Raw genomic sequence first — 14,282 nt, forward strand, 5'->3', positions numbered from 1 at the left:
CTGGAAACTGTCTACTGTTGTGTGCTTGTACAGGGCCACCACAATGTGGCCCTTTCTTTTTTCATCCCAAGGCAATTTCTGATAGTGGCAATCATTACAAGAGGAATTTATAATCCATTCATCTTTTCAGGAACCTTATTGACAGGGGTGTTGCTATGGTCTGACAGTTCCCAGCACTACGACACCACTCATGAGTAAGGCTCCTTGAAAGAAGGGGAAATTGTGACTGCTGGATTTTCTACTGCTAACATCTATGCACTACATCAATGTCTGTGCCATCTTCTATTCGTAGATTTGCTTTGCACTTTTATAAACATTTTTGTAAAACAAAGTCAAATTGATTGTCAGAGTGTAAGTGTAGAGGACTGTCCATGAGGGCTAGGGACAGATGTTCAAAAAGTCTGAGTGTGAACTGATTCAATCTTTGTAGATTAGTCTCACCTGGCTAGGCTGAATCTGTTTGTAACTGCACAGACATCCCAGACATGCAGACACATGCCTGCAGTGGCTCAGGCTAGAAGTCGGGGGGCACTAGAGCAGCCCTCCCCTCACTTCATCAGTGCTGAGCTAAGGGGGGCATGGCCAGGCCCCAGCAGGATGCTCTGATTAGGGAAATATTTCCCCCTACTGCTGACTACCCTGGTAGGGAACTGATAACACAGTGTTTATCACCCCATTTAGAAAACAACAACAGGACATTACCAGCTACCTGTTGATTCTGCATTTGTCCTATCCGCCATGGCATGGACTGTAGCCAGCATGTGGTCTTCTAGCTAATGTGGAGAGGTGTCTTTGTAAAGCAGAGGGAATGGAGAATCCCTGCTTAGCAGGAAGTCACGAGGGGAGGGCGGAGAAGAGGGAAGCCAGGCAAACACCTGCAGTCTCTGCCAGAGCTGTAGCCAAGGAGCAGAGGGGAGGAGCCGGCCCTGCTGTGGAGCAGAGAGCCCTGCTGGGATGCTGAGGGACTCTGGTTTAACTTCAGCCAGGAAGGGGTCTAGGACAGACATTGCATAAACCTGTTTAAGCCAAACCAGTTAAGTCTGATACTACATTCACACAGGTTTATCTCAAACCTATTTCAGCCATTTTCAAACTGATTTATGTGCACTGAACATCTATTCTGTTACAGGTTTAAATCAGTTTCTGATCACTTAAACCAGTTTATGTGTAATGTCAGTCCATAGCCAAGAAGAATAGTTGTCATTATGTAAATATCATGCAAAGATTACAAAGTATTACTGAAAATTTATATTAGATCTTCAAATATGTGTCATGAATATCATAAAAGACAAGTAGATCTCAGGACTAACACTCTTTAGCACATCTATTGAACTTTACATGTGGGATACAAATGTAAAATGATGTCAAAAGCAAGGACTGATGCTAACCAACAAACTTGCTCTTTGATTCTGTCTAAATCCCACTGCTTCAACTTTCCCTATTTGCTAGATGGGAATAATACTTCATAGAGGTGCAGCCATTTATCACGTTTGTGGCTGCAACAATGTCTAAGTTTTTCTTGTTTTGCGTGAAAAACTCAGCACAATGACTTGAAAAAAGATATTGTGCCACACCACAATGGAGACAAGAAACTTGAATTTGGTGAGTTGATATGCTAGGCTGAGTGCTTCATGATGGATACCAGCATCTGCTTACTCTAATTTAGCCAATGAAATGAGGGCATCTTGGACTTTGGCTGTTTGGTATCGAACCACTTTAACACTTTGAATTCTGCACTCCCCACATGTTTCACATGCTGACTTAGCAGTAACATTGACACGATCTGTGATAATTTTCCAACAATAAACAGAGGCAGACAGCAGAATGTAGATCCTTTGCAGAATGCTGAAGAGGGACTTAGACTCTGCAGAAGATGTTGCAGCATCCACCTCCATATGACGAGACTAAGCAAATGGCGTTCACATGGAACAAAAAATGATCTTGGGTTTTGATGAAGGATTCTTGCCTGTACACCCTTATTTTCCCCCCTTCATATTTGTACCATTGTCATAACCCTGGCCCCAGCAGTCACAGATATTTATATCACATTCCTTCAGAGTAGTAAGTATAGTATCAGTTAGTCCTTCCCCTGTGGATTCATCATTGTTTTAAAACCAATAAAGTGCTCCTGAATGGTCAGTTTGCCATCCAAAGTGTCAAGTAACCTAACAGTGAAAGTTATCTTTTCAGAATGCCTTACATCTGAAGTGCAGTCCAATATCATGGAGTAGTGTTTGGCACTCCTCTACCTTTTAAGAATATCTTGCTGCACTTTCTTCGCTAATAATTCAGTTATCTCATTTTGGATTGTTTTTCCACAGCAGTGATCTGTCACCTTCCTGGACAGTATGTATCACAAATGTTCCTTCATTATTTCATTGGACTTTCCTAGTAACTCCACCAAACCCAAGAAGTTCCCATTGTTTGTTGTGAAGAACCTGTCAGATGCGCTTCAGAAAGCCTTGCTATGTTTAGAAAGATACGGTATTATTGTCATGAGCCTCTCTAGAATGTTCTCCCAGTGTTTTGTCTCTTGTTTGATCACACATTGAAGCTTCAGGTCAATGCAATTATCCTGTTTTATGCTTTCCTCTGCTTCGACGCATGTTTGTCAGGAATTGAAATAACTGGGCAACTTTTCATGATGCACCAGAATCTGAGATGTGTGCTTCCAATCATTCAACCCCTCAAATGCTAAGAATGATTTTGGATTCAAGTCAAAGGGCTGCAGCAGAAACAGAAAATCTCATCAGTGGACTCCAAGTAAAGCAGACAGCACTGCTTCAGAACTTCACTTTTTTCAAGATTTCTGTATAAAAACATCATAGAAAAATGGTGATTCTGCTCATTCAGAGGAAAACCAATGTCCTTACTTTTGGTGCACCATTGGTCAATAGCAGATCTCAAATTTTGTCTCAGCTGTGACCATCTCATTAATACTGCGTGGGTTGTCATTAACAGATTTCAAGTATTTTTTTCATCATGTCTGAATCTTTTTTCATTACAATGATTAATTGAGCTTTTCATTTCTTGTTCTGTGCACCTGACAGCCTCTTCTTAGGTACTTGCAACATTTTGTTTGCTTCCAAATTTCATGGCTGGTAAAAAAAAAAAAAGCATCCCAGCACACCCTGCCACACACTTGCACACCTTGGCATATGTTTACATACCCTGGCACACACCTACAAGGGTCAGGTCATGACTGGTGAAAGCTAAAACAAGCATCCCCACTCTTGCTGCTGCCACCAATAAGTAGGCGCCCCCCCCCCCCCTCCCCTGTGTAGCACAGCTCTGATATATATTACTATCCAGGCAGTTAAGGAAGTTTATGGCCTGTTAATGGCCCACTGTTATTTACTTCACAGGTGTTAACTATCATCTCCTTTAGTTCCCTCAGCTGCCTGAATAGTAATCCCAGAGCTGCACCATGCTACTTCACCCTCACCTTTGCCTGCAGAGCTGCCAGCTGCCCCAGCTCTGGTTATATTTAAAATAACAGATTAATTAAACACATTTTAATTATTACCATAGACATAAGATTCATAATGCAACCATTGCACTGATTTTTAGCTTTGTTTTTATTTAACTCTGTTTCCTTTTATAGACACCTGATCTAATACATATTGAAACCAGTATAATTGTTTCCTTCACATAAGGGTCTACTTATATTAAATTATTGACAATCATTTTGCCTCTTGTAACTGTGCTTTGGAAGCCAAACAACTGTACACAAATCTAAAACATACATCTTATTTACATTTATTGTACCACAGCACCTGTCACATTATGGTCCCTGGAGCCTTTTCCAGTCAGAAGTACAAGGCAACATTTTGCAAACAACAGGGATTTTCAGAATTAGAAGTGGGTTCACTGAAAGTACCCGTCTTTATAAAGTACTTCACTGAATAAATGCAGGATGGGCTGTACCATGTTTTCTCCCCTTCACTGTTGGACTTCACACAAATACAGAATGTCTAGGTTGTGGTGTAATAAAGTCTGAACAATCTGTCTATTCATTTCTGGATACAGATGTTCCTTATACTACTGCTGTGAGTTTGAAAAGTGTTAGATCCTTATGTATAATCAATGCATTCTACTACTTGCAATACCACAATATAAATGCTACAAAATACCATATGGCTAGAAGTGAATGCTGGTAATTTCAGGGGGGTTTTTTATTATTTCCCTCTTACAGGAAGGATACAATTATGGGGACATAATATTGCTGTAGACTGGGCTGAACCAGAAGTTGAAGTTGATGAAGACACAATGTCATCAGTTAAAATCCTTTATGTGCGAAACCTGATGCTATCAACTACAGAAGAGACGATTGAAAAAGAATTCAACAATATTAAACCAGGTAAGAAATGCCATAAAGCAGATTTTCAGCCATTAAGGTTTTAAATCCATTAAACTGGAAGACCTTTACAGTTATCTTAAAGTTAATGTGGTTGGTCCATTTCATCAAAATATTTCTTAATTTGTGGAACATGAATAAAAATAAGGTCTGGAAATGTTGAAACAATGTTTACTCAATAAAGGTCTTAGACATGCCCTGGTGAGATCAGATCATTAATAAACTGTTATTTTTTTAACTGACATGATTATTAACATTTTTAAAGCAAGGTAGTAAATCAAACCATCCAGTTGCAATTCAAAACAATGCCTAGAAAGTATTCTGTTTTAGTAAAAATGATTTTTAGTATGAGATATTTTGCATATAAGTTCTACATGACTTATTTTTGCAAAGATATTTTTATTTTGGCCTTTTTATACATGTTTTAGGCATTGTATAGTTTTAGTTACAAAAGGAATAAGAATATACTAATAAGACTGATACTTGTTTTCTGTATTCTTCTTCTATGAAATCTATCAAATAATTTTAAACACTAGTTCTCTCCCCAGTTGCCCATAGGAACTGTTTGATTTTCAAAAGTGATTCTTTCTAATAACACTTGCTATAAAACCTGTATGCCAAAGAATCACAAGACTTCTATTTGCATTTTAAACACATATTTAAATTTTATTCAATTCAATGGTGTGCTACACTGTAGAATTCACATACAAAAAAAGCCTTGAAATCCTGTAAACTAAATCCCATATGTAGAAATATATTTCTACATATGGGATAGATATATGGGATAGATATATATAGACTAAAAAAAGAATAGAAAGAAGAAACAATATCAAATGAGGCTATCGGAAGAAATGGCAGCCATAGGAGAAAATAACAATTATTGACTTTTTGGGCAAATTATAACTAAAAGACCAAAAAAATTAGCCTAATTCCTGATACATAAATTCTTGAAGATACACAGGTCCTGTTTTTTAAAAACAAGTTTAACAACTTACTCATGGATGGTGTAGGAAAAGGCTTCATGCTGAAATAAATTTATGAACTTATTAAGCTACAAGTAGATCATGATCTCACATCTGAATCTCAAGTAAAATCATAAACATCTTCACTGAGAAATGTAGAGGCCTTGTTTTTCCTTGCCCAGAAATCTTCAAGGATTCATTGACTGGTGATATCCAATTTTGACCAAAATTTTTATTATACTAATTTTAGAAGGCATTTATCCAAAGCATTGCAATGAAATATAATGGCCCCAATTTTCAAAAATGGTGATAAGTCATTTATACAGCATTATTTGTGGTATTTAGCACTAAGCTAGTAATTACTTGACTTCATGTATCCACAAACTAAAGAAAAATAAGCTCTCTATGCTATTTCTGGCATGGTTCCTAAATATACCACTGTGTAATGAGACCTCAAATAATAATTGTATCATTAAAGGTAGATAGAGCCCTTCCAAAAGCAGAGGGCCTTTGGGAGGGGGAAAAAACATACTGAGTTCACAGAAATTGGCTGGCAAGTGGCCCCAAAACTATTTTTTTACCATGGGTTCAGACTGAAACATTGCAGCAAAGAGGTTTTTTACACTGTTTTCTTGTAGTGCAGGCCAGTCCAAGTTTGGAGTGGCCAGGGGCTGCAGGTTCCCTAGCCACATGCTGGATGGGCCACATACCTCCTGGGCTGCCCACCATGCTGCGCTGCATGGCAGGTACCTCGGCTGTACCACATAGCCAACATCCTCCCACTGTACCATGACAGTTTACCCCACACCATGCCATGCCATTTAGCATCTCCACATCCCCTTCAGATGCCCCTGAGCAGCATAGCTGTGGGCTTCCCTCAGCCTCACGGTCTGTGCCATCCTGCCCTGCCCGACCCCCTGAGGCAGGGGCAGGAAGTGGAAACTGGAGAAGGAAGGGGGAATGCAGAGACTCTAGCAGCACACAGACCAGAATCTCAAGGGCACAGGCGATGTGTCGGGGGTGCATGCAGGTGCACGTGCACCCCTGAGATGGGCCAGGCGCCCCCTGGAAGCGCCAGCCATGAAACCAGAAGTGGCAGCAAAAGTGCATTTCTGGTTTCACCAGTTTCGCTGCTGGTGCTTCTGGGTTCGGCTATTGGCTGCTGCCTCCCCACAATCAGTGATCAGCCTCTGAGGGATCCTCCCCCCTTGTCAGTGATCTGGTGCATCCCCAGATTCAGGAGGCACCAGTCGCCCATGCTCAAGGGTCACAGGCTAACCCCTCAGGGTCTTCATGTGAGCCAACAGTTGGACAGCCTGTTATAGTATCCAAAATCCTAAAGGATCCTAGAGGTTGACCACAAGCCTTCAGAAGACGGGTTTCCTATGGCAGCAGGTGAATCAGATGGGCAGAAGTGGGAGAAATGTTCCTTCCCAACTGAAGGGAGGGAATGAACATTCATGCGAATACACATGCACACCTGCACACACATGCACATGCACACACACTTTAAGGAGGAAAGCAGAACTCAGCACACATTTGGGAACTCTAATACCTTTCTCCAGTTTTGCTGTATGCTGTTGGCAACACAACATGGTACAATAGGGATCAGATCCTCATCTGTACTGGTAGTGCTTGTATGCCCCCCTAGCATCTTTCCTTCTATGCATCGTCTTTTAGCTCACATTCCCACCACATGCTTATATGTTACATATACTTTATAGACCTATCCTGCTTTGTTCTGGGAGAGAATCACAGTGGAGGTTCTCTCAAGAAAGTTGTAATTTTCTTGAGAAAACCTCATAGGCAGTCATGCCAATTAGTCTTTTGCCTTAGTGCACCTTACAGCAGATTCAACAAGGCTTTCTATATTTATCACAAAAATCCTACATTTTTCACTATCAATTTGTGCATATACTTATGCATTATCAACTATAAACTACTTGGATGCAGGTCCTGATGCACACCTCATGGCTTACATAGCCACTGGTGAGAGACAAAGCAAAAAAAGCACTGACTCGTCATAGGCAAAATCAAATATGCATAAAAGGAAACTACTGCTTTTAAGACTGTTGGAGTGCTAAGGCAACACAGATGTAAAAGTCCAGACAATCTGCAAGAAGTAAATAAAGCCAAAGTGGATGTGAATCAGATGTCACTTGAAGCACTCTGAATCCATTGTGCAAACATACAACCCCAAGGGATTTTTAAGCAAACTGAATGTGAGCGTTTTGTTGACTCTGACTCTAAAGTAATGTAACCAGCTGACAGTAGCACTCACCCTTCACAGTGAAGACTAACAGATATAAAACTTAAACTCTTCCAAGTTGAACTTGAAGCTTTTTTTTTTTAAGTTACAGTTAAAAATTGTATTTTACATGTATATAGTTCTGGAATTCTGGAATACAAGACCACTCAGAAACCAAGGTCATGGCTCTCTCATAGTCTCTAAAAGTTGTTGTTCTTGTTCTGATGACTTCATATGCTTTCCTTCTCAATCCTGACTCTGACAGTTTGATGTAGATAATTTTTTTTTCATATCTGAGAACAGCACTGCAAGATTGTTCTTGTAGCTATAATCATATATATAGCATCTGTAACCATAATATTGTTGAACTCTTCATATGCATCTGTAACCATATATGAAATCATATATAAAAACTAAGTAAAAAAACAAACAACCCTGTAACATTAATGCAAAGTATAAAAAAATGTAACGGGATAATATTAGGTCTCCAGAATGCCCATTCAGATGTATTAATCAAGATGCGTAATACTGTGAGTTGGTAATCAAACAAAAGTTTAAGAAATGCAGCATGGTATGTACAGTAATCATACATTTTATCCTGATTTTACTTTATTTAAGCGCAAACACAGCTTTTTCACATAAATTGTTATTAGAGTAAAGAGAAACTCACATGTGTTACATAAATATCTATGTTATCAGGATTTGGTTTGTAAAACAAAATGCTAAAAGCATAATCCAGAAAGTTAATTTGAATCTGAATTCCTTTGAAAAGGCAATTGCATAACTGATATTCCAACTTTTTCTGTAGGTGCAGTTGAAAGAGTAAAGAAAATCAGAGATTATGCATTTGTGCACTTTAATAACAGAGAAGATGCTATTGAAGCTATGAAAGCCTTAAATGGAAAGGTAAAATTTGTGTAGAGGTCACTGGTTAGGTTTATGATTAGTAGCATAGTAATTAGCAACATTAATCAGATTATTAATAGCTAATAAATCTAGTGAAACTATCCCTACTTTCTATTAAAAAGTTGTTTGTAACTTTCTGATTTCAACAAGATTATTTGCTTTTAGGACTTATTTGCAAATATTTTATACAGCCAAACTCTATCTGAATAGAGGCACCTCACCATAACACTATATCATTCATCCTTAGGAATTTGGATAAAACAGTTATCTGTTCTTGGAGAGATGATGCACTGTATTTCATTGATAAATTCTACCAAGCCCAGTGATACAGATTTTGCATGACTTATTCCATTTTGGAATTAGCCTCGAAGATGTGGTACTTACCATTAGCCTCACAATGAGAACTGGATTCCAATTTGTGTGCTTGATGTTGTTGTTACTTTATCATTTGAATTAGGTAGTGGAAAAACGGGTTTTACCTAAAGTTTAACCGTAACACTGTAGGTTTAAAATAAGTAGGTGAAGGGTGAACAACACTGAGTTTATATAAATTCTCCTGACTTCACAGCATTCTAGAGGGAAAAAAAGAGTGTATCTCAGATTTTCCAACACCAGCAAGTATAGGTCTCACAGCCCCTATATGCCATGGGTCTGGGTGCATAGAGTGGTTGATTCTGGCCTTAAAAGTATCAATGCTCCAAATCTCTGCTGCAGAAACCTACACACTGTTTCTCTTCCTTTCTGCTACCACAGAGATTTGGCTTCATTCCAGACGGCTCTTTTTCTTTTCCAGCCACCCCTATCTTGTCATTCGTATTAGCAAAACATAGAATATGAATGCTTTTGTGTAGAATTATCTCAGGTGATTTGGTATATTGTGCTGTGTGTGTTTCTACTGCGTTTTTTAAAGTATGCCTCTTTGTTTAAAGGTGTTGGATGGGTCTCCTATCGAAGTGTCATTAGCCAAGCCAGTAGACAAAGACAGTTACATTAGGTATACCAGAGGCACAGGGGGAAGAGGTACCATGTTGCAAGGAGAATACACATACACATTTGGACATGTATATGACCCTGCCACAGCTTACCTTGGAGCTCCAGTCTTCTATGCGCCTCAGGCCTATGCAGCTATTCCTAACCTGCATTTCCCTGCTACCAAGGGGCATCTCAGCAGTAGAGGCATTATCCGATCTCCATCAATAAGAGGTAAATTTCAGCTAGCTATGACTATGTCTATCATTGAAATCTATCAAGATAAAATGCCTGTAGGAGACTTTCCTTGAAACAGCTTCATAGCTAGAGTATGGACCAAATTTATGAAATCTAACATCCATCATATTTATCACTTTATTTATGCATCGCATTAAATCTACTACCACTAAAAAATTTTTAAAAAAATACAAGGTATGTATCAGGTTTGACCAAAAGGAAGAAACTAGTATGAAGTATCTCAGACGACACCCTCATGTAGCACTCACTTCAGAGTGTCTGAAAGTTGGGGCTCCTTCTGTGTCCCTAATGATTTGGGAATATCCCAAGTTTATCATTTAATTGTTCCTCACTACCAAGGAACATCACCTGAAACTGCGCCTTGGTCCTCATCTCTGGCACAGAATTGTCCTGACTGTCTTCTAAAACTCCCTGCTCTTATGCGCCATTTCCTTTCCTCCCTCACTATATGTTCTCTGCTCAATTTGGAAAATATCAACAGATCATCAGCTTTCTACCATTCAACACAGCCTGAGTTCCTGGACCTGTTGCTAAGAGAAGCATCAAAAGCTTTCCCAGGCTGGAAAAAAACCCACAGCCTTGAGAACCTGCCTTGTAAAAATGATGAGAACCCTTAGGCGGACACAGCTAGCAAAAAAATAAACTCTCCCTCATACCCTGAAGAGCAAACAAAAGCAAAGGCTTGAATGACTTTTGAATTAATCTTCCTCCAAAATAAACAAAGCAGAAATCCACCATTTTTGTCCCCTGAGGGAAAACAAACAAAACAAGATTTTTTCCACTCACACCCGAATTTGCTGCTTTTAGCTGGTAGTGGATTCAGTCTCAGCAGCCGGAGCAATTGATTTCCTCCTCCTTTTCATGGCCTCAGGATGGGTTTCAGTGCAGCCAGTCCCCAGTAAGCTTCTGAGCTCTGTTTGTGGACTCCTGCCTCCAGAGGCTGGTGCCCTGAGTTTTCTTAGCTATCCCAGCACCTCAGCAGCACTAGATCCCATCACAGAAAGTGACAAATCGATCTCCAAACAGAGAGAAAAACAGGAAAGTGCTTTACAAGATGGCCAGGGGCTGCTGCTGAAATGGTGGATCCTTTGAGTTATTTAGACAAGAAAGAATGAAGATTGGGTAGTTTTAGCAATATCTAGGTGTGTGTGTGTTTTGTTATTGCTGGTACTCTTGGTATCCTCTTGTCTCCACAAATATGGATACACAAGTTTGATTTTGGCCCCCTTCAAGGTAAACAATACTGTAATGATTTAAAATGAAAGCTCCTTTGCATAATATCTTTGTTTCCATTTTGGTGTCCTTCAATACATCAAACAAAAACAACTGAGGAGGATAAATAGGGCAGGGTGCCAGCTGCAGGCTGGAATTACCCATCCCAAGTCAGAGGCAGGTGGGCAGAAGCCACGACTCAGCCACTGCTGCCACTTGTCCCCTGGCAGCATGGGCAGAACGGCGGCAGCTGAACCCCCCACTGCTGAGTGCCCCTGAAGCGCCGTATCGACAGATCCAGCTGTTCCATAGCTTGCCAACACCTGAGATAGGTTATTGGGAAAGTCCAGTTTGAAACCTGTGCTTCAAATTTCTGTTAGATTAGGTCCCAAATTGAACCTTCAGGCTCAGATATCCCCTAATATGTTTAGATTTACAAATGCTAATATCTTTATAATAGACTGAAATGAATTACGGGGTTTTCAAAACCCATGTCCAGACATTGTCTGAAGTTAATTTCTAGCAGTAATGAACAAGAAATCAATTGGAGTTCACAGCCTATTTCCAAATGGAAAGATGTTCCAAAATAATGTCAGAACTGTTGTTTGAAACCTCAGGAGATTAGAGGAGGATTGAATTCACTAAGGGCCAGATCCAAAAAGGCCTAAACTCCTGTTGTGATCAGTAAGATTGGAAATTAGGCACTTAAATACCTTTTCAGAATATCCTTTCACCTTTAGAACTGATCCCTCTAAAAAAGGATTAAGAAAAATTAGGATTATGATATGGGAAATCTGCATTGCTTTATATTTTCTGTGGGTATATACATCTAGCAGGCTCTGAAACTTCTTTATAAAATATCAAAACTTCCAAATCCCTGTTACCTCTTCCTTAATGTGCTCTCACTTCTCAATTCCCTAACCCCCAATCATTCTGAAAGGAATCAGGTGGAAGTGAAAAAGACTCCCTAGTTCAAAGAGGAGAGGTTCTTTATATTCTAAATTCATTAAAATGTTTAAATTATACTGATGGGTGCTGATGGATAGTAATCAGTTTAAAACTTAGCTGTCCTTGTTACTGTGCAAATGCAAATCAGGTTAGAAAAGTGGCAAAAAAAAAAATCAAATGTAATCTGTGCATGAATTCAATGGAAAATTAAGCCTCACAGTGACTGAACAAAACAGAGAAGATGGGAATTTAGGCATAAATAACTAGATTTTTCCTTCTGATTAAAATGTCTCAAGACCTTTAAGAAAAAAAAATAAGACAAGATGGGCTAAAAATCAAGGGTATAATGATGATATTACTACTAGATTTCAATGCAGACGAGATACTCCAAAGGTAAAGATAATCTTACAGATGTAAACTGTAATATGTTGATATTCCCTTGTTCACCATCTTCTAATCTGCAGTGAGTTTTCCAAGGAAACTGGCCTGCTCAAATCTTTCTGGCTGAAATTGCAAACAGTAAATATAAATTCAAAGAAACCTACAAAGTATTATAAAAATAAAAACAATTGTCGTTTAGATAATAGTTATATCTCTATAGCACTATTGTCCTTTTCAACAAAAGTAAAGTAATAACGGGAATTCCTATTGTGAGTTCTACTTCATGGTAAAAGTACAGTATGAACTTGCATCAGCTCTTAGCAAGACAACGGTCATACCCATCATCTTAGTAGGATCAGTGAGTGAGGCTAACTTTTCCAATGCAGTAAGAATCAGGGTAATTTTCCGGTGATTTGATTCAGTTCAATGCCTTCTTACATTCCTAGAAATTTACATGAATGTACCTGTAGGGGCTGCGGGAGTTAGAGGACTAGGAGGACGTGGCTACTTGGCATACACTGGTCTGGGTCGCGGATTCCAGGTCAAAGGAGAAAAAAGGGGAGAAGACAAACTCTACGATCTCCTGCCTGGGATGGAGCTGACCCCGATGAATCATGTCACATTAAAACCGCAAGGAATTAAACTTGCTCCTCAGGTATGTACAGTGAAAAATGGGGAGGGGCAAGGTTGGAGAGCTCTAGCCAGATCAATATTAGTCTTTTACATTTTCCTTAAGTTTTTGGAAAAACAGAAGAACAGGAGGAGATAATATAGTCTCTGAATTGTTACTCATCTCCTCACCTGTGATGTTGATATATAGAGAACTACTAAAAGTTACTTTTATTAACACCATTCATTCTAAAGGCTGTTTTAGGGGATACTCCACCTACCTGTAAGACGATGCAAAGTTGGACAGTGTCCTTTGGTTACTTTTATTTCTCCCTCAACATACTCTGAGGTGGTACACCAATAAAAAAGATTCTAAGAATCTTAAGAATAATAAATTATTAATACTAGTTTTCTTTTTTAAAAGAAAAATAATTAATTTGGGGAGACAATACAGAAAATTTAAACTGAGAAAAATAAGAATGGTATTGTGCTAAAAAAAGAAGAGTTTCTGCTTTTCAAAGCATAAGAAAGATGTGGACAAATTGGAGAGATTCCTGAAGAAAGCCCCCCTCAAAAAAAAAAGTAGATATCTAGAAAACATGACATATAGTGAAAAGCTTGAAGAACTGGGATTATTTAGTTTACAGATTAAAAGACTTAAGGATGATTTGATTATACCAGAAGGGTAGTTACAAAGAGGATGGTGATCAATTGTTCTGTGGACACGGGATAGGGCATAAATTGCAACAAGGGAAATTTAAATCAGATTTGGAAGACATTTCTAACAGTGTGGACTGTTAAACACTGGAGCACATTAGTGAGAGAGATTGTAGGCACTCTGTCTTCAGAAGTTTTTAAGTGCAGATCATATTAACATATGCCTGTGATGGTTTAAACCAGAATGATACTACCTTGTGCAGCAAACTGGACAAGATGGCACATCAAGGTTCTTTCCAGCCCTATTTTTTATGAGTCCAGAGCTGTCCAACTTCTAAGCAGACAGGCTGAATGTCCCACAGGTCACACCAGCAAGGGCCACAGGCCAGTGGGCTGCACCAGGGCAAGCCTTGGACCTACTGGGCTGCACAGATGACCCCCTCTGCACTCACACCTGTGCACACTCTCCACTGCTTCACTGCACACCAGTGTGGGCACTCTGCCCCCTATGGCTGCACCCAATGGCCTTTGGCTCACCCTCAGCTCCCCTGGCCATGTTGTACTGCACTGCCCTTTCCCCTGGGGTGGGAGCAGGCATTGAAAGCTGGAGCAGGCAGGAGGAGCCCAAAGATTCCAGCAGCTGCTGTTGTAGCCAGATGGGGACAGCAGTGGCTGGGCAGGAGCCCAGGGGCCACAACTTAACCCCTCAGGGGCTGCATGCAGACCACAGGCCACCAGTTGGACAGCCTGCTGTAATGTACCATAATAACATTTT

At 39.7% G+C, this 14,282-nt stretch overlaps 1 protein-coding gene across 4 annotated transcripts in view; it reads left to right on the plus strand.

Annotated features, from left to right (window-relative positions):
- The window catches only part of A1CF (APOBEC1 complementation factor), a 65,334-nt gene that overhangs the window by 38,650 nt on the left and 12,402 nt on the right, over positions 1–14,282 (plus strand). For 3 of the 4 annotated variants that reach the window (XM_019538595.1, XM_019538596.1, XM_019538598.1), the window contains 4 exons: positions 4,196–4,360; positions 8,376–8,473; positions 9,403–9,676; positions 12,688–12,896. In XM_019538595.1, the coding sequence (XP_019394140.1) occupies positions 4,196–4,360; positions 8,376–8,473; positions 9,403–9,676; positions 12,688–12,896 (746 nt within the window). The remainder of the gene's footprint in view (positions 1–4,195; positions 4,361–8,375; positions 8,474–9,402; positions 9,677–12,687; positions 12,897–14,282) is intronic. The other variant, XM_019538597.1, reaches the window with a different exon arrangement.

Source organism: Crocodylus porosus, unplaced genomic scaffold, assembly GCF_001723895.1.
Source record: "Crocodylus porosus isolate Cpor-Errol unplaced genomic scaffold, CroPor_comp1, whole genome shotgun sequence".
Taxonomy (NCBI): Eukaryota; Metazoa; Chordata; order Crocodylia; family Crocodylidae; genus Crocodylus; species Crocodylus porosus.